General features: G+C 41.7%; 1 protein-coding gene across 5 annotated transcripts in view; it reads right to left on the bottom strand.

Annotated features, from left to right (window-relative positions):
- The window catches only part of POC1B (POC1 centriolar protein B), a 218,447-nt gene that overhangs the window by 94,482 nt on the left and 97,736 nt on the right, over window positions 1-26,229 (bottom strand). For 2 of the 5 annotated variants that reach the window (XM_068276827.1, XM_068276828.1), the window contains 2 exons: window positions 5,381-5,560; window positions 877-1,031 (listed from right to left, as the gene is read on the bottom strand). The exons of 1 other annotated variant lie outside the window; for it this stretch is intronic. In XM_068276827.1, the coding sequence (XP_068132928.1) occupies window positions 927-1,031; window positions 5,381-5,560 (285 nt within the window). In that variant the 3' untranslated portion in view covers window positions 877-926. Of the gene's footprint in view, window positions 1-876; window positions 1,032-5,380; window positions 5,561-21,864; window positions 21,989-26,229 lie in introns of those variants that run through there. 2 more of the 5 variants (XM_068276829.1, XM_068276830.1) reach the window with 2 other exon arrangements.

Below are 26,229 nucleotides of genomic sequence, written 5' to 3'. Positions count from 1 at the left end.
CTCTAGTGGGTGCTGCTTTTTTTCCTTTCAAATCTGCTGTAAGTTAAAAATATGGAATCTTCCTGTGACAGAGTACAATGTATAGTAATCTACAGCTTCAGTGACATGAAGGCACCTGAAATGATGGTGAGGGAGTTGGGACTCATCGTTGCTACCTACTACTGCTGGGACAGCCATGAAGACTGCATTCTTATAGCTCGATCTATGTAAATTCATTTGTCTTATTGTTAAAAAAAATGTAACAGTAGGAACATTTATATGTGAGGGGAAGGAAGGTGGTCATTGAGAAAAGTTGAAAGTGAGCTCTACTACCACTAGTAGGCCTCGTCAGGCAGTTCAGTATCTTATCTGCCGCTACAACAAGCACCATTTGAGGGCAATTAAAATGCAACATTCATTACCCAGCATCATAGAGCCGCAACATGTTTCATTTGAACAAGGCTGCTGCTGTGTTGACTCCGTGGGGGGGCGGGGGGTAGGGGGGTGCATGAGGGAAGGTGACGGGGTGAATTCACCGCCTCCAGCTGCCCATTTGATAATAACCTTACACTAATATTTTCTCCTCCCAAGAGCAGTAAACATGTCGCATGTTACTGGGCAGAATTAGCAGATGTTAAGCCAACAACTAAATTCAGGTGGCAGTCTAGATTCTCTTCCAGAGGCAATATTGTGCCGCTAAGTGACTGGTAAGCTGGCTCCTGATTTGTTACCTGTCAATTAAGGCATTTATACATAGATAAAAATGAACTCTGGCACAGAAAGCTTACAAAAGGCTAGTAAAGCATTTGTGCATGGAGCAGGCACAAATCGGCAATATTCAAAGCAAAACTGCATTATCTAAAATTAATTTACAAAAAGTGCAAATACAACCAGAAATAAATATATAAAACACTTTATTTGGAGTGGAGGAGATGGTGGCAGTGTGATCACTCTGTGTCTGAAGCCCGTGGCGACATCTTCTGCTGGTTTTCAAGGCATTCTTTCAGTTTATCTTCCGTCAGTGTCAATCGATGTTCCAAGATGGAAACAGTCTGCAAAATGACATATGACAGCAGTTTTATATAAAGGCTTGTGGAGGGTTTTCCTGATTTGCTGAATAAGCCTTTTCCATTTGAGAGTAGAGTTCGTTTTTGTTCTGGTAAAATCGGTATGGCTGTTTGGGGCATATCTGTGTCACAAACAGGTAGTTTAACTAAAAAACAAAACCTGATACTGTACAAAAAAAGTAGTGTTGCTTGGCTGCATCTGAGCCCTATAAGGAGCAAAAAATCATTTGTCTGACAAATGTTTGTAAGGATCTAATTGGCTGTACCAAAGGACATCATTATGACCAACAAATCGAGTCTAACAAGCCAATCACTGGATCAAATTCATCACATGCTGGTCAATGAATCTCAGACATGAGCAACACTATTATAGTAAGTCTAATATAATCAGTCTAATCCAGGCCTGGGCAAACTTTACGCGCCCGGGCCGCATTGTGCAGACTGCGGGCCGCATGATTGAAATTCCAACCCCCCTCCCTCTGTAAATAGTTGTGAGCAGGCAGTAGGGGGATTTGAAACTCACCTCGCTTACCGATGTCTCGTGCCGCATCTCCACGGCAACAGGGCATCACATTACGTGATGTCAGGACACACTATGGTATTACACGCTGGCTGCCAGCATGTAATACGCTGGCGGGTCCTGACGTCACGTCATGTGATGTCCTGTGTCCATTAAGACGTGACGCAAGACATGGGTGAGCGAGGTGAGTTTTAAATCCCTTGCTGCCCGCTTGCAACTTTTCACAGAGGGAGGGAAAGGAGCGGAATCCAGCTGCCTGTCGGTGGGCCGGAGAAGAAGTGCACATTGGCCGGAGATGGCCTGCGGGCCGTAGTTTGCCCAGCACTGGTTTAATCCTTAGGCATACCAAACGGTCAAAATGTACTACACAGTTACTTTACTCTGCTCAGAAAATCTAAATGCTTGATTGTTGTGGTGTAATTTGTTCATGTTGTTTGATCCACTGTGAGCCTGCACGTCATCAGCACACCCACTAACAATGTGACAGGCTAAAAAGCTATCTACAGTATAGGTATATATTATCATCTCGCACAATGCAACACGGTTCACAGACAGGAGGAATCTGTCAGGGCCATGGCAAGGAGCTTAAAGTGGACCCAAATTAAGAATACAAGATTTCAGAAATAAAATCTATTTTCTAAATTATAATAATAAATAGCAGCCTTTTTTTCAGCTGCATGATGACAAATATAAAATATTTTACATTTATTGGAGGAACCCCTCCCTTCCTTTCAAATTGCCGGCATTTTTCCGGCAAACTGGTGGAGTAGATAGTGTCCGGCAATGGAGGAATTGCTAATGGCTGCCCCCAGTATAACCCTAGCTATGAAAAGAGAAGGGTGAAAAGCATGCACTGAAATGCTCATAGGCTTGAAGGAGTGTTTACATATTTTTGTATGTGTCAGAGTGGTGCAACTAAATATTTTTAATTAAAAAAATGTTTGGTTTGGGTCCGCTTTAAGTGTTTCTTTAAAATGTAATACAATGTGGTCCTGGCTTCTAATAAATAATACAATATTACAATTTGAGGTCATTTTTTTCTACAATGCTGGCATGCCATCTCAAGTATGCAAATTGTGCTTGTTCTTATGTTTAGCCACTACAGTGTATACTGATGTCTGTTTGAAAAAAAAAATCTCAGTACATCCACTTTTCCTTCTCTGCCCTGCTCTTATCACCCCTTGTGTAACGCTTATCACTTCAGGATACTGAGTATAGATTATAGATGAGTCATTTCTTAAGGTGCATATACCCACAAATGTCACCTGCAGTGATCAAGACTCAATGCCTCGAGCAACAGTTGAGGGCTGAATGCTGTATGAATGTGTTGTGAGGCTACAGTGTTGCAACATGTTCTGTTGCTATGAAGGCAGGGGGGTATGACTGGCAGGGCATAATGGAGTGTATTTCCAGTGGGAGGGGTAAGGAGGATAACAATGCACTTGGTTGAGATGATCTGGCACACGGTATCATTGTGTGACGTATTAGGGAGGCTGCCCATATGCTAGCGTGTGTACGAGGTTTTGGTGTGACAATGTGAGTTGCATGCCAGTGTTTGAACAGTTAAAATACTGCAGGTATATTGCATAATCGATCAGTCTAACGGTAAAACTTTTTAACAATCACTAAGTGTTAACTAAAATAAATAAATAATAATTCCAGTATTTATATAGTGATATTCTCCTGTCAGACTCAAAGCGCTTGAGCTGTAGCACACTCAGCAGACAGTAGCAGTGTAATGGCCCGTACTCACGGGCTGCAGAAGTGGCCTGTCGCCAGCACACGTGAGCGTGCTAGCGACAGGCCGGCGACAGCTTCTCTCCAGGTCCCTCCGCGTACACACGCGGAAGAGGGACCAGCGGCGAGACGGAAGCTGTCGCCGACGTTCCTCCTCCCCCCGCCGGAAGCTTCATTCACCTCTATGGAGGTTGCTGTCGCTAGTCCGCGTACTCACGCGGACTAGCGACAGTTGCGGCGGAGGTGCGGCGGCGACTGTTGCCATGCGATTGAAACTTTCAATCGCATGGCGACAAGAGCGGCGGGCGACAGTTCGGGGTGCGCGCGCGTGCAACGGCCCATACTCACGGGCGACCTGTCGCCGCAACACGCGCGCGCCGCGTGTTGAGGCGACAAAAGTCCCTCGTGAGTATGGGCCATTAGGGAGTCTTGCCCAATGACTCATTACTGAATAGGTGCTGGCTTACTGAACAGGAAGAGCAGAGATTTGAACCCAGATCTCCTGTGTCAGAGGCAGAGTCCTTAACCATTACACTATCCAGCCACTGGTAGCCAAAACCTAGCCGATTTTTCTCATTCATTCCCATCTGTTTCAATCATTTGATCGAATTTGCTAGAAAAGAATGCCATAAATAATTCCTGAATTATTTTTATTCAAAATCTGTAAACATAGACAAGATACAAGCGCTCCTCCTCAGCCAGAGATTCTACTCCACATATAGGCAAATAATGATCTTTCTTAAACCACTCACAGCAGATGTAGACCTGCAGTCACCCAGTGCTCAGAACATACAATTCAAAACATTAATGGAAGTTGAATAAAAGCAATGCTTATTGCACACAATATAGAAAAACAAATGTAAACAGGTTGTCAATACCCACATTGTGGGCCCTGAACAACAGGAAGCAACATACGTCAAAGCCCATGAAATGGCACAACCAGTGCAACCAAAGCAAGTCAGAGTAATGCCCACTCTCCAATTCCGATTTGGTCGATTGTGTCAGGTGGAAGATTTCCTCGATCCGCCACAGGTCATTAGTGATGTTCAATTTTGCAATGAGCATCGTACACAACAAAGCTTACCCTCACCTGTCCGTTGGTTCTTCCTTCCATGTCTTCTGTCCACTGCTGGGCCCTTCTCTCTGTCTGTTCTCTCCCTGGGTGCCTTTGTCATGTCACAAACGCTAGAGGCCAAACACTAGAGACCTCTGGTAGTCACAGAAGATATGTGCCATATGGCGCCTAGTGTTTGGCCTTTAGCATTTAGTCATGGGACACACAGTGCCCCGGGACAGAAAAGACATGGAGAAGTGCCAGTAATGGACAGAAGACACAGGAGGAAGTATCAGCAGACAGGTGAGAGTATTCACTCTCTGCATCTCTCTCCAGTGTGTGGAGGGATTCGATCAGATAGGCCCCTCTCTGGTCAGTTATCGGATCTGAGAGAGCTAAATCTATTGGCAACATCAACCAGTGTACAGCCAGCTTAAGACATTAAACTTCATATCCACATTTCAGTCAGATTATTGCCCATAAGCAGACTACCGTACATGCTAATATGTTAGATTACCCAAATAATTGTCTATATGACCAGATGTCACAGAGTGCATTTTGTGATTTCCGAACTATCAAGGTCATTGCTTGTAGTATAATAAAACATTAGATTTACTCATACTTAGGCCGCCCCTCACAGAACACAGCGGCACTGCTGGCCTCTTACATCTCTATATACATATCTATCAACAGAGATATGTGAAGGTGGAGTCTAGTGTGGTACCTTATTTTCTAGTTGAACTCAATTGACATATGTCTTTCAACCCAAATAACTATGTAACTATATCTTAGTATAAAAAAGGTAGACAGTATCCTTTATGTTATTACATCAAGAATGATTTGTATCTAACTATGGCTTGTGAATGAATAAGAGAACTATGTACACAGCCTTATGCTCATTGTAAAAAACCACTGATAATCTTAAGTATAAAATTAGAACAAGGAGGAAAAAAAAGCTTGTATAAGAATGACAGGCGTGACAAAATCCCATTCACCTCTCCTTAGAGTAACATACACACTCACCTGAGTCAACACACAGAGCTGATCTAGAATGTGCTCCAAAGTGCTAGTGAGTGAAGGGTGGGGAACTGTTTGCTCATCTGTCAGAGGCCGCCTTGTGTGCCCATGTTTCTTGTTGGTGCTTGGTGATAAGGAGCGATGATGCATATGATCATTTCTCTGATCACTGTCATAATCTTGTTCCTGTATAAACAAATGTATTTAAATATAGAAATGCACTCAAGGAAAGTAAGTACTGCTCAGCTCTTATAAAAGTCCCAGTGACTACACTGAATGATGTACCCATGCAGGTTTATGAAGTTCTAAGAGAAGGAAGTGCCTCATTTTATACCAACACAGTACATAAAAGTAACACTTAGCAACCAGTCATAGACTGTAAAACAAAAAACAGTTTCTGAGTGGCTGATACCTGTATCAGCTACACATTTGCCATGACAGAAAAAAAATGTTTGTATGGACTTTATAGTATTATCTGACATTTTCCATTGCAGTATAAACTAGCCCTTAATCAAAACTGTGTCCATAAAGATTAAGGGGGCGTTTCCATGTGCAGCAAGCTTTCGGTGTGCATTTTTCTGCATGACATGCGTGTATGGATGCAGAGAAATACATATGTTTTCCACGGCAGCACATTGTAATTAATAGGAAAAAAAAGCAGCAGGCCATCAGTTTTTTGCTACATGCTTTAGATGTGAACAGCCCATTAATTAATGCAGGCTGTTATATCTATAGGTTTTTTTCATGCAAAAAAAGCATCTATAGAATGCAAATCCTACCTAATAGATTGCTGTACTCCGTTAGCCATTGGTAGATACAGAAAAATGTAGAGTTAAAGGAACACTATCAATTAAACACTTTTTTTATACTCTACATTAGGGTACACATTACCACTAGTGCTATTGGCACTTTATTTGTTCACATAGTTTGTTTTAATCAATAGTATTCCTTTAAATAATATCCTTTAAAACAGAACAAACAACACATAAGGAAGAAGCCCATATTAACAAAAAAAAATTACAATAGCACATGGGTTTAAGTCTTACTAATTAAAATAATATTGTTATGGCCATATTGTCCATTAAAGTATTGTGGTACATGGATACTGCAGTCATTTTGCCCTATCCATGGTCCTCTCTCTACTCCTCTATCTAGATTGTAGACTCAGTAACCTAGAACAGTGTTTCTGGATGATAATAACTTTACAGCCATGTTCCACCACTGATATCTTGGGGAAATACAGTTAACAGCACATACTTTGTAGTTCTTTCCTGGCCTTTTCCACTACAAGCTTAATAGCTTGTAGTGGAAAAGGCCAGGAAGGAACTACAAAGTATGTGCTGTTAACTGTATTTCCCCAAGATATCAGTAATAGCTTATCCATGTAGTATCCATGTACCACAATACTTTAATGGACAATATGGCCATAACAATATTTTTTTGATTAGTAAGACCTAAACCTATGTGCTATTGTAATTTTTTTTTTGTTAATATGGGCTTCTTCCTTATGTGGTGTTTGTTCTGTTTTAAAGGATATTATTTAAAGGAATACTAATGATTAAAACAAACTAGGTGAACAAATAAAGGTCTCACCGCACAACTCCTTGTTATTAAACAAGGAGTTGTGCGGTGAGACCTTGCTATGTAGCTTTACTTACCAGGGCTTCTTCCAGTCCCTAGAGGCCCGTCTAGTCCATCACAGCAGCTGCATCTTGCTCAAGGGTCCTGCTGTCATAGCCTTCTGTTTTATGCTTGCGTGCCACCCGTGATTGCACTTACGTTTCCGGGAGTGTTCTGCACCTGTGCAGTGTTGCGCAAGTGCCCACGCACAAGACACTGACCGTTCGGGTCAGAGAGGCCGACAGCAGGACCCTCAAGCAGGGCGGACTTGCTGAGAGGGTCCAGACAGCCTTCTAGGGGCTGGAGGAAGCTGCAGGTAAGTAAAGGTACATAGAGAGGTCTCACCTTGCAACTCCTTTAATTCAAGAGTTGTCAATGAGCACAGGTACTTGAAGTGATTTAACAGACCTACTTTGATCCTGCTAAATTTGCTGTTAGAGTATTGGTGAGAAAATCCATGTAACCAATCTATGCTGTCCGTTTTTAAAGCAATTCCTTTTCTTCATTGTAAGCAAGTCACTGCTGTACAAAAGAATGTGCTAATTAGTGTGAGGGGTTACCTTGCAGAGGCAAATACAGTGGCAGGACTCAGCAGTAGAAACAACTGCAACAGATGCTAATGGTAACACTTCTAAAGCTACATACTCACCTCGCGATGCAGGAAGATGGATCCAGTGACGTCTCCCTGACGACGAGCGCTCCGCCAATTCATCTTCTGGAAGGGATGAGCGACATTACACGACAGGCACGAATGAGACTTCAAGCGATTGTGGTACTTTGTGCAGGAGTTGTCAGGGATCCTAAAGATCTGATCAGCTGTTATGGTCGTTATCACCACGCAATGCTACTTTTGCGTGATCGTGCACCTGTACCCACATCGCGAGATCACAGAAACAACCGCTCATTGCTCAAAACTTTTCCGTTCATTGTGAAAATCAAGAGGTGGGTATACGGCCTAAAGGCTCGTATACTGCCTCAGTCAATAATTAAGCATGTGTAAGGCAGCCCTGATCCCCAAGGTATCTGCTCTGAGGATCAACTCACCCGATGGATGGCCAACTTCTTTGAAGATACTGCTCCCCCATCACATAGCATGCCACGCTCCGTCATCCCCCCCCCCTCCAGGATAGCGACACTATGCGTCAACCGCTACAAGGCTGACACGCGTCTGTACTGGCTGGACCATCAATGTCTCCTAAGGGGATTGGGTCCTGATACCCTATGGGCAACATACATCACAGGTGTGTACGCCCCTTTAGACCTCTGAGAGGATGATACATTTTGCAGTGGACCATAAACCCTTCTGTGTAGAAAGTATGCAGACTATATTTTAGTATATGAGGATTGCTGCCATTCAGACTAGATCTTGTTAAATCTGTGATGAACAGATGGTATGGAAGAGTCCTATAAAAATCCTATAAAATCTGTAATTTTGAGTAGAATCCATTTTGAGGGGTGTTACTGAAAAGCAAGCAGTCATGAACATGTGTTAAGTGATGTTTGCTCCTAGAGAAAAACGTGGCCACTTCCATACAGGGTTAAGATGTGATCATAAGGAAAAAACATTCTCCCTCCTGAAGCTATGAAATGTTACAGACTCTTTCAAACTCAGCCTGTCACAATTGCGGTGCTGAAAAGGCTGCCATTTTAAAACATGCGACATGGTATTTACTACTTAAAAGGTCCTTATAAACGTCATGCATAGATTTCAACAAGGCCAGTGACATGTCTCAGAGCACAGAAAGTATTTCAAGTATTAACATGGCAAGTGGTTATCTCCCTCCTTATCAGGAGAGCACAATATTACATGAAGTGATTCATCACTGGAGGAAGCACTGTATCTGTCGTAAGGTAAGAGATGTGATGAAACATTGCAGATAAGGTCATGAAACACAGAGATAATATACTTGTGAAATACACAGGCAATTTTTTTTTGCATAAACCCATGTTTTAAACAGCATGCTGTTAAAGCAATCCAATGGTCCTGCAATAATAAAATGACTAAAAACTACCATCAGTCTTTACATGGAGAGCAGACCACCATTTTTATTGTTGTGCATAGCATACATACATACTTTTTTATGGATAAGACACAGAAAGGGGTGAAGAAGACTTCCCTGCAATGTTTCAGCTCTCGAGCTGTGTACACACGCCCAACAAGCGTACGGCCAATACGAAGACCTACACGTCTGCATGTTCAAACCGACTAAATGACCAACTCATTTACATACTGTACACAGAAGTGGAATGACGGACTGCATGACATGGCCAGCACGGTGGCGTAGTGGTTAGCTCTCTCGCCTTGCAGCGCTGGGTCCCCGGTTTGAATCCCAGCCAGGGCACTATCTGCAAAGAGTTTGTATGTTCTCTCCGTGTCTGCGTGGGTTTCCTCCGGGCACTCCGGTTTCCTCCCACATTCCAAAAACATACGGATAAGTTAATTGGCTCCCCCTAAAATTGTCCCTAGACTACAATACCTACACTACATAATATAGACATATGGCAATGGTAGGGATTAGATTGTGAGCTCCTTTGCGGGACAGTTAGTGACAAGATATATATACACTGTACAGCGCTGCGTAATATGTCGGCGCTATATAAATACTAAATAATAATAATAATAATAATGGCCACATTCAAAATAAGTACAAGTGGTTCAAACGACTTGTACATGTGGTTCAAACGACTTGTACATACGCTCAACGTGTAGATTCATCGGCTGGATCTGGCAAACCGCCCGTTATCAGTTGGTCGTTTAGTTTATTTGTGCACATACACATACCTACCTAATTATCGTCCAACAGACTAAAGTCCAATGATAATCCGGCGGTTTGGTTAAGGAAGGCAACCAAAAATCCATTTCAATCTCTCTCCTCAATCTGGAAAATTCTACAAGCATTCAACATTGGGCTGCATAGTGCAGTCACATATTATGGGCTGCGGTATCATTTTTTAAGCCTCTTTCATTAAACTGTATGCCCTCACTGTATGTGGTGCGACCTTTTGGGACCGTTGCAGTGCAATTGCAGAAGAATCACACCGCAATGGAGTGTGAGTGTGAGTGTGGAAGAACCCTAAATTATAGGACTGCCACATAATGCCAGAATATGTATGCACACTGTAATTAATATTACAGTACTATGTGGTGTTGAAGGGCTGGTACACCGGGCCAATATTCACTTGCGAATGACAAACCACTACGATCAGATAAAGATAAAACGTCAGACGATCAAATTGAATTGCCAAAAAACTCAGCGCTTTAATGTCAGGACTACCCATGCCCGTCTAGAACAAATATCTGGCACTGCGCTTGCCAGTTAGTATCAGCTACACATCATCTGGCCAGTTCACAAAATGCAGGGCATTTGCATGCTTTAGTAGTGCAATTTTTATGCCACTGCACATATTTTTCATCCTCATGTACTTTTAGGGCTGGTGCACACCAAAAACCGCAAGCAGATCCGCAAAATGCTAGCAGATTTTTAAACGCTTTTTTTTATTTTTATGAGGCGTTTTGCTAGCGTTTTGCGGATTGCTGCTGCGGTTTTCAGTATAGTAGATTTCATATATTGTTACAGTAAAGCTGTTACTGAACAGCTTCTGTAACAAAAACGCCTGCAAAACCGCTCTGAACAGGCGTTTTTCAGAGCGGTTTGCGTTTTTCCTATACTTAACATTGAGGCAGAAACGCATCCACAATCCAAAAAATGCCTCACCCAGGCATTTTTCGTTTCTGCAAAACGCCGCCTGCTCCGGTGTGCACCACCCCATTGAGATACATTGACCAAGCGGATCCGCAGCCGCAAGCGGATCTGAAAACGCCTAAAAAGCCGCTCGGTGTGCACCAGCCCTCAGTGTGTATGTGTTTCCCAAAAACAGCATTCAGCAGTGTTATAAAAACACATACACAAAAGAGCAAGGCAGTGCATAGTCTCGATGCTAATACAAATTTCAATGGCAAATAACGCATGTAAAAAAACAAACAAAAGAAATGTGCAAAACCGCCTATAGTATGAAAGGACTGAAAATGACTGATGATCTTGTGCAAAGGAAACTTGGTCAAAAGCGAAGTAATTGTTCATGCGAACCAACCGATAAACCACTTGCACAGGGAATCAACTACTTAACCACTTGCCGACCAGGGGAATTTTCACTGATCGGTGCTGCGTGGGCTCTACAGCCCGCAGCACCGATCAGCAGTGCAGCAGGGCGATCAGACTACCCCCCTTTTTTCCCCACTAGGGGGATGTCCTGCTGGGGGGGTCTGATCGCCGCCGGCCATTAGTGGGTAGCGGGGGGGGCTCCTCAAAGCCCCCCTCCGCAGCGTTTTGTGCGCTCCCTCCCTCCCCTTACCTCCCTCTCCCTTGCTGGGCTGCGCAGGACGGATAACCGTCCTGCGCATTGTGGGATAGGCTTCAGCCTATCATATGGCGGCGATCCCCGGCCAATCAGAGGCCGGGGATCGCCGATCTGACTTACGGCGCTGCTGCGCAGCAGCGCCGTATGATGTAAACAGCGGGGATTTCTTCCCCGCCTGTTTACATTTTGCCGGCGAGCCGCTATCGGCGGCTCTCCGGCTGTTCACGGAGACACCCTCCGTGAACTGACATGGAAAGGCCGCTCGATCGAGCGGCCGTTTCCATGGTAACCCGCAGACGACCAGTTTACGCCAATCGGCGTTAGCTGGTCGTCAAGAGGTTAAAGGATACCCGAAGTGACGTACGACATGATGAGATAGACATGGGCATGTACAGTGCCAAGCACACTAATAACTATGTTGTGTTCTTTTTTTCTTTCTCTTCCTGAAAGATTTAAATATCAGGTATGTAAGTGGCTGACTCAGTCCTGACTCAGATAGGAAGTGACTACAGTGTGACCCTCACTGATAAGAAATTCTAACTATGAAACATTTTCCTAGCAGAAAATGGCTTTTGAGAGCAGGAAAGAGATAAAAAGGGTCAATAGTTCATAGATTTTAGCTCTGGCATACTTCAATGAATGTGTCATGGAGCAAAAACAATAAAACAGTTAAAACTTAAAAAGTAGATTTAAACATAAAATAAAACTGTGAAATATCTTAAAAGTCATTTTTAGGAGAAGGAAGATAGATATTATAGTTTATTTCATTCATTTATTTTCACTTCGGGTGTCCTTTAAGACATTTTTTTTGTTGCACTAGTCCTGATTTTTTAATCCCATTGTGTCTGAATTAAAATGCAGATGGAATATAAAACAGGCAGAGATCATGACTAAGATAGGCATGCATTTTCACAATCTTGTTGCAGAGAAAAAACCCTCAAAATACATTGCTCATACTACATTCTCAATCCAATCTCTGGCGTCTGCACTAACATGTTGTAGGGGACAATGAACTGCTTGCCACACTGCTGCTTTATACGCATCTTCCCCAACGTTACATAGTTCCTCCCGCAGCACACGCTTAAACTGCTGGGACTCCTGTTACGCTGATGTGTCAGCATGCTAATAATCTTTAGAGAGACCCTTGTGTCCCATCACTACAAGCATCGCTCGGGGTAGCTGCCGAGGGAGAGACTATCACTAACAATTGTTTTGCCCATCCAAGGTTTGACGTTTGTATGTACCAAGCGCTACACAGTCAATGGCTGAAGTGGTCAGTACAGTGAGTCACAGACTAAGGTGATGACGCTATCTCTTAATTAATGACATGATCAGTATATTGGAAAAAGGGCTGATATAACCAGTACACTGGGTAGGGTACTTATGTGACAAATACACTGGGCCAGGTACTGATGTGACATATACAGTGGAGTAGTAACTGAAGTGATCGTTACAATGGATCAAATGCTAATGTGACCAGGACAATGTTCCAGATGATAACATGATCAGTACATTCTGGGACTGATGTGACCAGTACACTGGGTCAGGGATTGATGAAACAAGAACAGCTTTCTTTGACATGCATTGCTTGAACAATAATAATACAGCAGTATTGTTCTGTACATCAGAAATGCTGTGTTTTAGCATTATATGTCTGGACCAAAGATTTCCACAAAGGTAGCTGCATAACTAATAAATGAAAATGTGGCAAAGCAATTAGAGAAGCTATGGCAACAAAAGATGTTATTTATCAGGGTACATGAGAACCAAGTTTTGCATTTGCTACAAAACAGTACACCACATCCTGGATGTGCAGCAGTGTCATCCCACACCACATCCTCTTACTATTAGTTAGTTCTGCCACAGAGACAACAAATGTCCGCAGCGCTTCCGCTCCTCAGAATAAAACATCCTCTGCTGAAACAATCATGGGTTTCTCAGCATCACTAAATGATTGGCCTTCACAAATTCAAGGCAACTTCTATTACACAAAGCATGCATATAGCCTGACCTTTATGACACATAACCTACTTATGTTATTACTTAAATAGAGTTACACAATACACATTCATTAAATGGAGCCTATTCATGTTTCTTTAAATTAAGTATTTGCATGCTAGTTGGTAACATAATGACAAAATATCTCAATGTAATGCTTTGAAAATACCTACCGTATTTATCGCCTTTGATGGGCAACATCGGCAACACTGAGACCTCGCAGTTGTCCCAGTCTTAAAACAAACATGAACTTGAAAGATAAAAAGTGAGATAATTACCCAAGTATTGGGAATTCTCTGGATGCGCCAGACTGTACTCGACTCCACCATTGCTGCATGGGGCCTCTCTCCCATTTATGTATGGGTGCGAGTGTTCTGCGAATGTGCAGGACAGTCTGTGCCTGTGCAGCAGCATGAAGGAAAAAGCTGTGTACAAGTAACTTTGGTGCTACTGCACAGGACGGTACTCACGCATGCAGTACAGTTGTTCATCTGCTTAGAGAGACCACAAGCTAGAATGGTGGGCCTCAGGATGATCAGATAAATCTCTGGACTATCCATAGGCTTCCCTCTACTGAGGTGAGGATCTAGCTTTTATCTTTCAGTTTGCTTCAGGTACACTTTATATCCCATCAAAGACAGTATTGCACATGAAGTTTGTATGTTCTCCCTTTGTTTGCAGTGCATCCCTCTAGGCAGTCCTGTTTCCTCCCACAATATAAGAACACACTGGTAAGTTACTTGGCCCTCCCTTGTGAAGTCCACTGAGCGGAAATAGTATAATTAGCTCAGTGTTCCTGCAAAGCTCTGCAGAAAGTGTGTAAAATATACAGTAAATACATAAGAAATTATTTTTCCCCCACAAATGTCTCCATTTCCTTTAACAATTAATTCTGTGGCATGTAACACAGTGAGCAGCTATGAATGACTAAAGCTGGCCATACACTAGGCCGATTCCCACCAGATCGACAGCAGATTCGATCACTGGGATCGAATCTGCTGTCACATCGTTCCAGCAACACGCCAAATTTCGATCCATTTCGTCCGATCCCGTCGATCGCTCAGTGCGGAAAATTACCGTCAATCGCCCGCGGGTAGGGAGCGCGTCGCTAGCGGCGTTCGAGTACCCGACGACCGACGCAATAGAGCCCGCATACATTACCTGCTCCGCTGGGGAGCGGCAGCAGCAGCACCACCACCACCACCACAACAGATTGTGAACGGTTTCAGGCTGAAATCGGTTCACAATCTGTTTGCAGTAAAGGCAGCCATACGATCCCTCTCTGATCAGATTCGATCAGAGAGGGATCTATCTGTTGGTCGAATCTGATGGCAAATCGACCAGTGTATGGCCACCTTAACTGGCCTCCAGGAGAGTTGTGTGTGCACAAGCAAAGGCATTGATATCTCCAGGATTACTTCCCCCTCAGACCTGCTTTTTCCAGAAAGTTAAAGCGGACCTGAACTCAGAACTTCCTCTCTGCTCTAAAAAATACAAAACAGCATAATAAGCTTTAAAGAAAACACATTTCGTACAGCTTATACAAATCCTGCACTAAATCTGCAGTGCGTCTACTCCCTGCTTTCATGGAAGCAGACAAAGGGTTATAATTCTGTGTTTACAAATTAGCTGCTCTGCCTAGGGACCATCTTTATGCACAATTACTCTAAAAGGTTCTCAGTATTTGTGCATGTCTGCAGATAATTGAAACAAATGCCTGTACTTTTAATAAAAATATAACACACATATAGGTTTGTCAGTCTGGTGTAATTGGCATAGTATACTCTTTTAGTTTACTGTATTGTATATAGCAATGCAAAAACCATACAGAGAAATGCTGTTATTTTTCCTGGTAGTTTAACTGAATGGGGCAGAAATGCAAACGTGAAAAAAAATTAAGGTACAGTGTTGGTGATTCAGCGAGAATTGGATTGTGTCAGTGGCAATGCTGCCTTGCAATGTATATACAGTATATCCACCAGCATCCGTGTGATCAGTAAAACACTAGTACAGTACAGTAAGGTCTCCGTTACCCAGAACTCAACTAACCAGCGGTCTCAACCAACCAGCACAAATCACCGGCAGTACTCATAGTTGTGAAGGCCACTTCTTAGGCTGTTTGTGGGCTCTGCTGTGTTGGGCTCCATGGCTTCCTCAAGGTTAATATACTTTCAATTACAGTAGAATCCCCTTATAGTAAACTCCAAGGGACCAGGGAAAGTAGTTTACTTTATCAGATATGGTCATACATTGTATATTTATACAGACACATTTACTAGGACCTGAGGACTGAGTTAAAGAGGAACTTCAGCCTAAACAAACATACTGTCATTAAGTGACATTAGTTATGTTAATTAGAATAGATAGGTAATATAATCTCTTACCCACCCTGTTTTAAAAGAACAGGCAAATGTTTGTGATTCATGGGGGCTGCCATCTTTTTCATGAGGGCAGCCATCTTTTTGGTTGAAAGGAGGTGACAGGGAGCAGGAGACACAGTTCCAACTGTCCTGTGTCCTGATAATCCCTCCCAGCTGCATGCGCTAGGCTTCAAATGTCAAATTCAAAATGTAAGAGAAAAAAATTTGCACCAAAACAGCAGAACGAGAGCAACATCATCAGAAATCCCATCATGCTTTGCACAGCATCAGGGGAAAAATGCCCGGGCAGTTTTCTTCTGTGCAGCTAAAAATGAGGCTTGTATAAGAGAAACAAAGTTCTGATGCTGTGAAACTGTTAAAGAAACACCAGGCCTTTTCAGTGCTGCTGAGTAGATTTTTAGTCTGGAGGTTCACTTTAACTATACCCACAGTTTTATACTGTAGTAAAATCAACGGTATGTTATATTGCGTTACTAATCAGGGCCCGGTTTCTGGAAGTTTTAAGGCACGAGAACACACACACATTTTAAAAACTGGCAGGAACAGACTCGGGATATATTGAATGTCTGGTCTATAAGCTCAGCTTAATACCATATTAGCAGCTTTCCTAGTTTCAGAACATCAGACCAAGTTACAATAGGTCTATTTAGGCCACATTGAACAGTAAGCTGGCTAAGTGGTTTGTAGCACTCGAATCCCAGATCCGATTCCTGTCCGTGACACAATCAGAATAGAGTTTCCCATGCTTCTCATAGAGTTTCTCATGTTTATGGTGCTCCACTTTATCCCACCACCCAAGGATATACTGATAGGTTAACAGATTTCTCTCAAACATTAAGTGGTAGAAACATTACATTGTGGCTCTCTTCTTAGGGACAGTGATTGATATTTTTTCAATGTTTTCTGTAAAGTGCTGCAGGAAGTGTACTATAGTTTACCCAGGAGCCTTTTCTTTAGATCAGAGACCTTCCTTCGTAATGCGTAAAATTTTTCTAGAAAAAGGGTGAGAATAGAAGCCAAGATGCAACAACCATGAGATATGACAGTAATGACATAACTACATTCATTTTAGCCCTTTCCAACACTATTTTGTAATCGACCACGCCCCATAATACACTTTTTTACGGTGTGCTGGGGGGTGGGGGGAGAGGATAGCGTGGGTGAGCCAGAAAGTGCAGTAGCAGCAGTGATCAGGAGCATACAGAGCAAGGAGGAGACCTTGCATTAGAGGCAGGGGGCGTGGCCGACACCTATTTGTGCACTGCAGATCCACCTCCTTGCGCACGTGCCAGCATATTTCCATTATTACATCATGCTACATGGTGCTGGAAGGGATCGAAGTGTTGGTTGTTGTCAGATACTTTGATCCACATGGTGGGACACTGTGGCGGACCAGGTCCGCTAGCAGCGTCTCTACAGCAAGACCAAATGCACCCAAGTAATATTTATATTACGTGGTGTAGAGGCGGAGGGTGGGCCAACGTCGATCAGAGTGTCTGACTCAGTCTGACACTGGATCCTGAAGATGATAATGCTGTGCCGGATTTTATCCAGCAACAGCACCATCTAGCAGCAGACAATTTTCCTATGTTGGACTATATCTGACATGAGACCTATGGAGGAAAAGGCTAATGTCAGTTATAGTCCAACAAAGAATTGTAAATGGTTAATGAGAATAAAGTCAGCTCAGAGTGCGCAACATGCAGAGGAAGGAAGAGTAGAAACAGAATCGAATGGTGCCGACTAATAATATCTATCTATTGTAATAAAATCTATCTATTGTAATAAAATCTATGTAATGTAGGGTTAGGTTCACAGTAGTCAGTTGAATAACGCAGACGTTATAATGACTGTGAACTGCAATGGAGACTGGACATAGGCTTTAATACAAAGCCTGCATGCAGCAAGTTAGAATTAAGATATCAGTTACAACGCAGTACTGTGAACAGGCCCATAGAATTATATGGGCAGTGAGCCGACACGCAGAATTATTCTGCAACCCAACTGAGCACTGTGAACTAGCCTTTAGGGTAAACAAAGTGAATACACTTTGAATGGATATTTTAGGTAGTCCCTCATATTAAATAGAAATGATAAGTTTGGACAAAAATAGATTGTATTCTGAGTGGGCATCTTAAAGGAGAACTCTAGTGAGAGGTATATGGAGGCTGCCACATTCATTTCCATTTAAGCAATACCAGTTGCCTGGCAGTCCTGCTGATTCTCTGCCTCTAATACTTTCAGCCATAGGCCCTGAACAAGCATGAAGCAGATCAGGTGTTTCTGACAAGATTAGCTGCCTGCTTGTTTCTGGTGTGATTCAGACATGTCTTCAGCCAAATAGACAGCAGGGCTGCTAGGGAACTGGTATTGCTTAAAAGGAAATAAATATGGCAGCCTCCATAAACTTCTCACTACAGTTCTCTTTTAAAAGTGACACTGAAGCAAAAAAAAAAAAAAAAGTATGATATAATTAATTGTATGTGTTATACAGCTAAGACATGGAACAATGGTAGCAAAGAAAATAGTCTCACAATGTTTTCCAGTACAGGAAGAGTTAAAGATGAGCTGTTAGCCATAATATCTCAGAAAAACACACATATATAAGTACCGTATATATTGGCCTATAAGGCGACCCCCCAACTTTTCCTCTTACAATATACAGTTTGGGGTATACTTGCCGTATAAGACTACTCCTGTGTGTGAGCGAGCATGCCAGGTGCCAGGCAGAGTTGTAAATACCGTACTTATGCTGCAGTCCCCTGGTAATAGATCACATTCTACGCCTAATTGCTCCTTGCGAGCAGCCGCTCATGCGGGTAGCAGTGCCTCTTCCGGGGTCACCTGACTGGTGATGTGTGCTCTCCACTGATGACGCTATCTTAGGATTTTCCATTTTGACTGTCTATATTGAAGCCAACCCTGACATTTCCTCCCTTACTCTGTCTGTGTATCATTGCCCACGCTCCTTCCAGTCTTCAGACACTCCCACTCAGCTCTGCAGTAGAAAGTGCATAGTCTCAGCATGAGAAATATTGGCCAATCAGAGAGGAACAGAGGTGTGGGAGGAGAAACCGCAAGGGAAAGTGGCTTCAGCCAATCAGGCTGCATTAGTTAAGTCTGAGGGGGATAGTAAAGATGAAAAAAAAAGAAAACCCAGCATGCCCTGCAACTTCCTTTGTATGGCAGATGTACCAAATAAGAGTGATTTTTAACTTTTGGATTGGCTGGTTAGCATCTTTATTACATTTACCAGATAAAAATAAAGAATTGATTTTTGATTTGCTGCCAGTTACACTTTAAGAAACGTCAGTTCTTATCTATACAAAAGTTCCTGTTCTCTGAAGCACTTATAAGTCAAAGAAATAGTGAGAGCCAGCTTCCGATAAGGTTTCACTGCAGGAAAGTTCAAAGGGTCATTATTTCTGCTGTTTTATAGTTTAGGATAGTGTGGTTTGTACATTTCAAATATGACAGGATTTTAAAATAAAAAGAAGCTATGTAACTGAATATAAAAATATGAGACTTTCTTGGCTACTAATGTTCTATTCATTTTCCGTACTTTACATACAATTCATTATATCATACTTTTTTCGCTTCACATTCACTTTTATTAGTGAATAAATATTAAGAGCCATAATAGATCAATTATGTGTCAGAAAGCCAACATTTACTGATCTTCTTTGATTACAATAGTAAACAGGAAAACATTCCTAAATACATTTTATGATAAAATGCCCCATTTCTACATATCAGCATAGCTCCAAAATTCATTACTATTGAGTGAAGCAATGTGAGCTGACTGAAGCAATTGGAAGGCTGCAGATTTCTAAAGGTGAGAAATTCCCTAACAGACAGCCAAGTCTAAATATATCAGGCCAGGAAGGCTAACACTCCAACACTTACATAAATTACAAAAACACTGAAGCAAACAGTAAGAGCTAAAAATAACAGTGTGAGTTGTGTGGCATAAGTAGTGCAACAATGTCATGGAAATCATTCATTATTCTCACCGAATAAAGCTGCCGGACATGAATACAACACAGAGAAAAGATGAACGTACTCAACAGAAAGCAATTGGTTATGGCATACCCAAGAAAAGGGAAGCCTCTGGATACTCCTCTTCATGCACGAGCAAGGCCGTGCTGCACCTGCACAAGTATGGCTGTGGCTTTGCTGTGTACGAGTGGCTCCAGCTTACTAAACAGGTGCAGTCGTACTCACGCAGGTGCGGTACGGTCATGCTTGTGCATTAAGAGGAGCATGGCCACATAAGCTCTTGTCGGATATGTTCCAAGGGTCCACATGTGGCACAGTGGGGGTCAGGGAGAAGTGGGATCCTCGCAAAGCCCACATTTACAGGGCAGGGTCCATCTTTATCTTCTGGTGGCAGGCACTGTGCATGTGTGGGCCTTACTTGTGCATGCCCAGATGCAATCCTCATGGCCAGGAGCACGGCTATAAGAAATCTATTCAACAAGCCTTTGTAAAGTAGGTTTAGAGGGTCCCTGCACCGAACGGTGGGCTGTGGGAGGATCCAGGAAGGTTCCAGTCCTTCCAGAAGCTTCCCAATACTGAGGCAAGTACCCCTTTTTCCTAACTACAGGTATACTTTAAAGAGACACTGAAGCGGAAAAAAATATATGATATAATGAATTGGTTGTGTACTATGAATAATTACTAGAAGATTAGCAGCAAAGAAAATATTCTCATACTTTTATTTTCAGGTATATAGTGTTTTTTTCTAACATTGCATTATTCTATAATATGTGCAGATTACACAACACTCAGCATTCAAAATGATTCTTTCAGAGCAGTCTGTGAAGTAATGACCTCTCCTCTAGCAGAGAAAAAGTAAACAATTCACTTACAGTTGAGATAATAAAAGTCAGATAACAGCCCTCTCCACGACTAACTTAGTCTGAGAGCTTAATGGCTTGTTTGCATAGAGATAACAACTGGAGTTTCTCAACTCTTCCTGTACTGGAAACAATTAGACTGATGTATCTGATCTTAATGTTTTATTTCTTAGCTGTACTACACATACAAATCATAATATCATAATTTGTTTTCGCTTCAGTGTCTCTTTAAATAGTTTTTATAGTTTTCCTGCAATTCCTGAACCTCTACCTCCTGTGAACTAAAAGTCTGTTGCGTCACATGCAGGACAGGTTCTCTAATACAATGTAGGAAAACTGGGAAATGCAGTCTAGCATCCATTGTTCTTCCTACAACTACAATATGCTAATAATCTGTGTAAAATAAATGAGAATGCAATAATATGCGCATCATGTAAATGCTATTTTAACAACATGACATAGTAGCAACTCTTGATATAGAGAACAGAAGGCGGTTGGAATTAGCTATGGGAAGAAGTAACAGTGGAAACAATGTGGTTAACATATGTAACTAATGTCATATTGATTTAAAGTATGCAATTGATTAGGATTTGCATTAAGGCTAGGCAAACTTTTCTTTCTCTCGAACGTTGTTTTACAAGAGTGACGACAATGGTGTCTGATCTACAGATACAAGGAAGATCTACTGTTCTACAAAGGAGGACCATTCAGAAAAATATGGCGCAGCAAATTAATAATAATGGGAAGTCATAGCAGACATATCGATATAGCTAATACAGACCTTTTTGGTTTAAAGCCATAGTTCACTTTACCAGATTTTTCTCTGCCATCACTCAAACTACCCATTTTATTATATAATTTTCAGCAATCCATACATGTGGTGGTATTTTGTGTACGGAGTTCCTCCATAACTAGCGGGTGGAGAAGGAAAAAAGAAATGTCCCCCTCAAACTCAGACCTTGTGATTACATGCAGTTCCATCTAGCCAAGCCATATCATGTGATTTAAAAGTGGCCATAGATCATGATACTCCCCCTATAGAATATGTACTGTGAAATAAACAATTTACCCCCTCAACTGTGCATGGGCAGTAGGGATTATATGGCCTTCTACAACACATTTGTTGGCCCAATTTTGCTGCTTCCCATTACAAAGAGAAAACTGGAAATAAAAATGGCTGAAGGCAGTCATTTCCCCAGAAATTATAGTGCCTTAAAAAGGTATAATAGATAACAAGGTACAGTTAAAAAGTGAACCTGAATTGAGAAGTATATGGAGGATGCAAACTTTATATATTTTTAAACAATACTAAATGCCTGGAAGTCCTGCTTATCTCTTTGACTGCAGTTTGGATCACATATCTGAAACATTTGGTCAATCGTTCCCTTTAATAATTCCTGGAAAAACAGATTGCAGGGTAAGGTGCATAGTACTAGGAAAAGGAAGGGGGGGGGGGTGTCTTATCATTCAACAGCATACCTAGAAACTCATTCTCAAGACCCAAACATTTGACCTACTAACAAGTTTTCATTGCTCCATCGCCTACATTGGTGTAAAGAGAACTGTAGTGAAAATAACACAATGAATAAAATTGCTTATTGTGTACAATATTAATTTATAGATTATTTAGTCAGTGTTTGCCCATTGTAAAATCTTTCCTCTCCCCGATATACAGTCTGACATTTATCACTGGTGGTTACAAAGAGGGAGATATTGCTTGCTTAGTAGTTGGAAAAAACGGCTATTTCCCACAGTGCAATGAGGTTCACAGACAGCAAATTGTCAGGACCATGATCATGACATCACACTGTGGGAGAGGTTTCACCACAATATCAGCCATACCCCCCCCCCCCCCCCCCTGATCTGTTTGAGAAAAGGTAAAGATTTAATTGTGGGAAAGGGAATATCACCTACTGATTGGAATGAAGTTCAAACCTTGATTTAAGTTCTTCTTTAACCACTGATGCCAATATCGGCAGTATATCTACGCCCTGCAGGACTTCAGTTCCTGCCCAGGGGTGTAGATTTATGTCTGCCGCCCCAATTGCCTGCATTCTCATCACTGCCTGTTAGTACACAGATAAGTGAATGGGAACACCGTTTCCATTCACTGATCTAAGTGCTTGTAAATAATGATCACCGGCATCAATGAGATGTCATGGTCATTGACAAACAGAAAGTAAAAACAAACACATTACTTCCTGTTAGCGTACTAATTAGTGGCGAAAAAAACAAGATATAGATCATTTCGTTGTGATAAGTAGTGAGAACGCTATTGGCGAATGAATGGGAGGAGCGCTGAAATGTGAAAATTACTCTGGTCCATAAGGGGAAAACTCCCCTCAGTAGTGAAATGGATAAGTCTGTTAGTTTTTATTAATTAGTATGCTTTATTCCCTGGATAGGGTTGTTATTTTTCTACTCTTTAAAGAGACTCTGAAGCGAAAAAAAATATATGATATAATGAATTGGTTGTGTACTATGAATAATTACTAGAAGATTAGCAGCAAAGAAAATATTCTCATACTTTTATTTTCAGGTATATAGTGTTTTTTCTAACATTGCATCATTCTATAATATGTGCACATTACACAACACTCAGCATTCAAAATGAGTCTTTCAGAGCAGTCTGTGAAGTAATGACCTCTCCTCTAGCAGAGGAAAAGTAAATAGTCCAGGAACAGTTGAGATAATAAAAGTCAGATAACAGCCCTCTCCACCACTAACTTAGTCGGAGAGCTTAATGGCTTGTTTGCATAGAGATAACAACTGGAGTTTCTCAACTCTTCCTGTACTGGAAACAATTACACTGATGTATCTGATCTTAATGTTTTATTTCTTAGCTGTGCTACACATACAAATCATAATATCATTTTTTTTTCCGCTTCAGTGTCTCTTTAAAAAGAGCCTTGCTCCAATTTATAAAAAAACAGTGAAATTATACAGGGCTCTGGAGTCTGTACAAAAATCATCCGACTCCTTGGTTTATGAAACCACTGACTCCGACTCAACTCCAGGTAACTAAAATTGCTTAGACTACTTAATTTTTACAAAGGCTATGAATTTGGATCAAAAATCATCCGACTCCTCAGTTTATTGAAACCACAGTCCTGAAATTACAGTCTGTAAATGGTAAAAGCATATTCTGCATAGTACACAGAAAAGCCGCAAAGGCTTCACAGTTTGTCAGAGTCAGATGCCGCCAACCTCTGTTGCCACAACAACAGTTGGATGGGCCTGTGGACTATGTAAACCTGGCTTTAGGCTCTGTGAAAGGATAAAAAGACTGAACACTGAAACAACTCACAGTGATGTTGATCATTTACTTAAACTTTTACCCCAAGTCTGGCTCCTTCAAGGAATCAAAACACTATGGGAGCAAAGAGGGTCTATGGAAAGTTTGAAAGTTTAACTAAACAAAAACAGAAGCTATTAACAGGTGATTGGGAGCCGTATATATGATGGCTTTTGCCAACATAAACAAACTATGCCGCAAATGGGTCACATATTTCCAAAAAACCTAAAAGTGATATTTTGCATGGGATATGGACAGTGTAAACTGTATTGTAGGTCAGAAGTAGACTCATTATGAACTGACAGCCCAGGCTACAGGAGCACTTTTCTGTAAGTGGCACATGAATAATTTCCTGTGTGAAAGACCTCATGTTAGAGAGGCATTCCTCAGGGTATATTTCTTCTAAGAGGATGTTACTCTTCCCCAGGAAGAGAGGAAGGAACCAGTTGTTGTTGGATGTGTGGGCTGATAGCTGTCGGGCATTTTTTGCATGCCTCAGTATCAGCTGTGAGAGTGATGGCTTGAGCTCAAGTTCCCAGCCCAGTGAGGAAAATCAAATGACGGCTGTAAAGACAGGGTCACGGTTTACAAGTGCAGTGATCTCAGGAAGCACAGAGACAGAAATAACACCTGGAACGTCTAAACCTCCAACTGCCAGGAAATTGCTCATTTAATCTCAGACCGGCACAGAGAAATAAATCATGCTGACATAAACATCACTTAAAGACTTTTACTGACATATATGCTTTGTTTCCTTGCTACCAGTGTTCATTGAGAAAATAACTGATTATTGTAGGATTCTCAACGTAGGTGGAAAGTTACACATGCGACTTGCCAACATACTCACATACACTCCAAGAATCCTTTAAAGAGTAACTGTCGGGCATAAAATCAAAAATCAATTATTTATTTTTATCTGGTAAACAAGTAATAAGGATGCTAAGAAGGTAATCCAAAAGTTAAAATCACTATTACTTTTCTTGTTGATAAATTATAATTCCCCAGTTTACATGACTCTTATTTGGTACACAGAAAATTTGGTACACAAAAGAGAAGTTGCAGGGCATGCTGGGTTGTCTTTTTTGTTTCTCTACTTCCCCTCAGACTTAACTAATGCAGCCTGATTGGCTGAAGCCTCTTTCCCTCCTGTTTTCCCCTCCGACACTTCTGTTCCTCTCTGATTGGCCAAAATTTCTCAGGCTGAAACAATGCACTTTCTATAGTGAAGGGCAGGCAAATCAGGCAGAGGAGACTAAGGGCAGATATTACATCATGACTGGCTTCAAAATAGCCACAGTAAATATGGAAACTGTCTAGGATAGGATTCTCTACGTTTCCTTTATAAAATTCACAGGAATCATAACGTGGGCAGTGCAATACATATAAGTAAAGCAAGTATTTATCTACTTTTTTTTTCCTGAGATAGTATGGCTGACAGCTCCTCTTTAAACCAATCAATTTTTCTTAACCTTGGTTTTCAAAGCCGGAAGTGGTTTTGTACCTTTAGGTCAATAAACTTGGGGATTTCTCAGGGAATCTGCATCTATATTTACCCTGCTTAATACCAGACCAGGCTTGTTCAAGTAAAACCTAGTACTGCAGTCATATAATACATACCTGGACTAAAGTATCCACCAGCTCCTGGACATTCTGTGGTGCAATGCGGCGTTGGTAGATGGCATGATGTCCCAGATGTGCTCAATTGAATTCATGTCAGAGGAATGGGTGGGCCAGTCCATAGCATCAATGCCTTTGTCTTGCAAGGACTGCTGACACATTCCAGCCATATGAGATCTAGCATTGTCTTGCATTAGGAGGAACCCAGGGCCAACCACACCAGCATATGGTCTCACAAGGAGTCTGAGGATCACAAGGAGAGTCTGGCGAGCACATGGAAAGCTGTGCGGCCACTCCACACCATTACTGACCCACTGTTTAACCGGTCATGCTGGAGGATGTTGCAGGCAACAGAATGTTCTCCACAGCATCTCAAGACTCTGACACGCCTGTAACATGCTCAGTATGAACTTGCTTTCATCTGTGAAGAACACAGGGCTTGGAGTTTCTTTGAGTTTTTTAAGTGTTCCCTTTATTGTTTTGAGCAGTATAGGTATGTGTGTGTGTATATATATATATATATTATATCAATGCCTCTAAGCTCCCCAGAACTTATTATAAAGTATTCCTACAAATTGGATATATCAAACAGTCACCAAAAGTTCACCAATATTCATCAAGGATAGTTGATCCGTACTTCCAATCTCTAACGAAGGTTTAATGATTATGCAGAATGGTGACCCCAAGGTTATTTCTCCTGAAAAACATACACGGATCTCCCATAGG

The sequence above is a fragment of the Hyperolius riggenbachi genome, chromosome 3, assembly GCF_040937935.1.
Source record: "Hyperolius riggenbachi isolate aHypRig1 chromosome 3, aHypRig1.pri, whole genome shotgun sequence".
Taxonomy (NCBI): domain Eukaryota; kingdom Metazoa; phylum Chordata; class Amphibia; order Anura; family Hyperoliidae; genus Hyperolius; species Hyperolius riggenbachi.
This window is presented reverse-complemented; position numbering and strand designations above follow the sequence as displayed.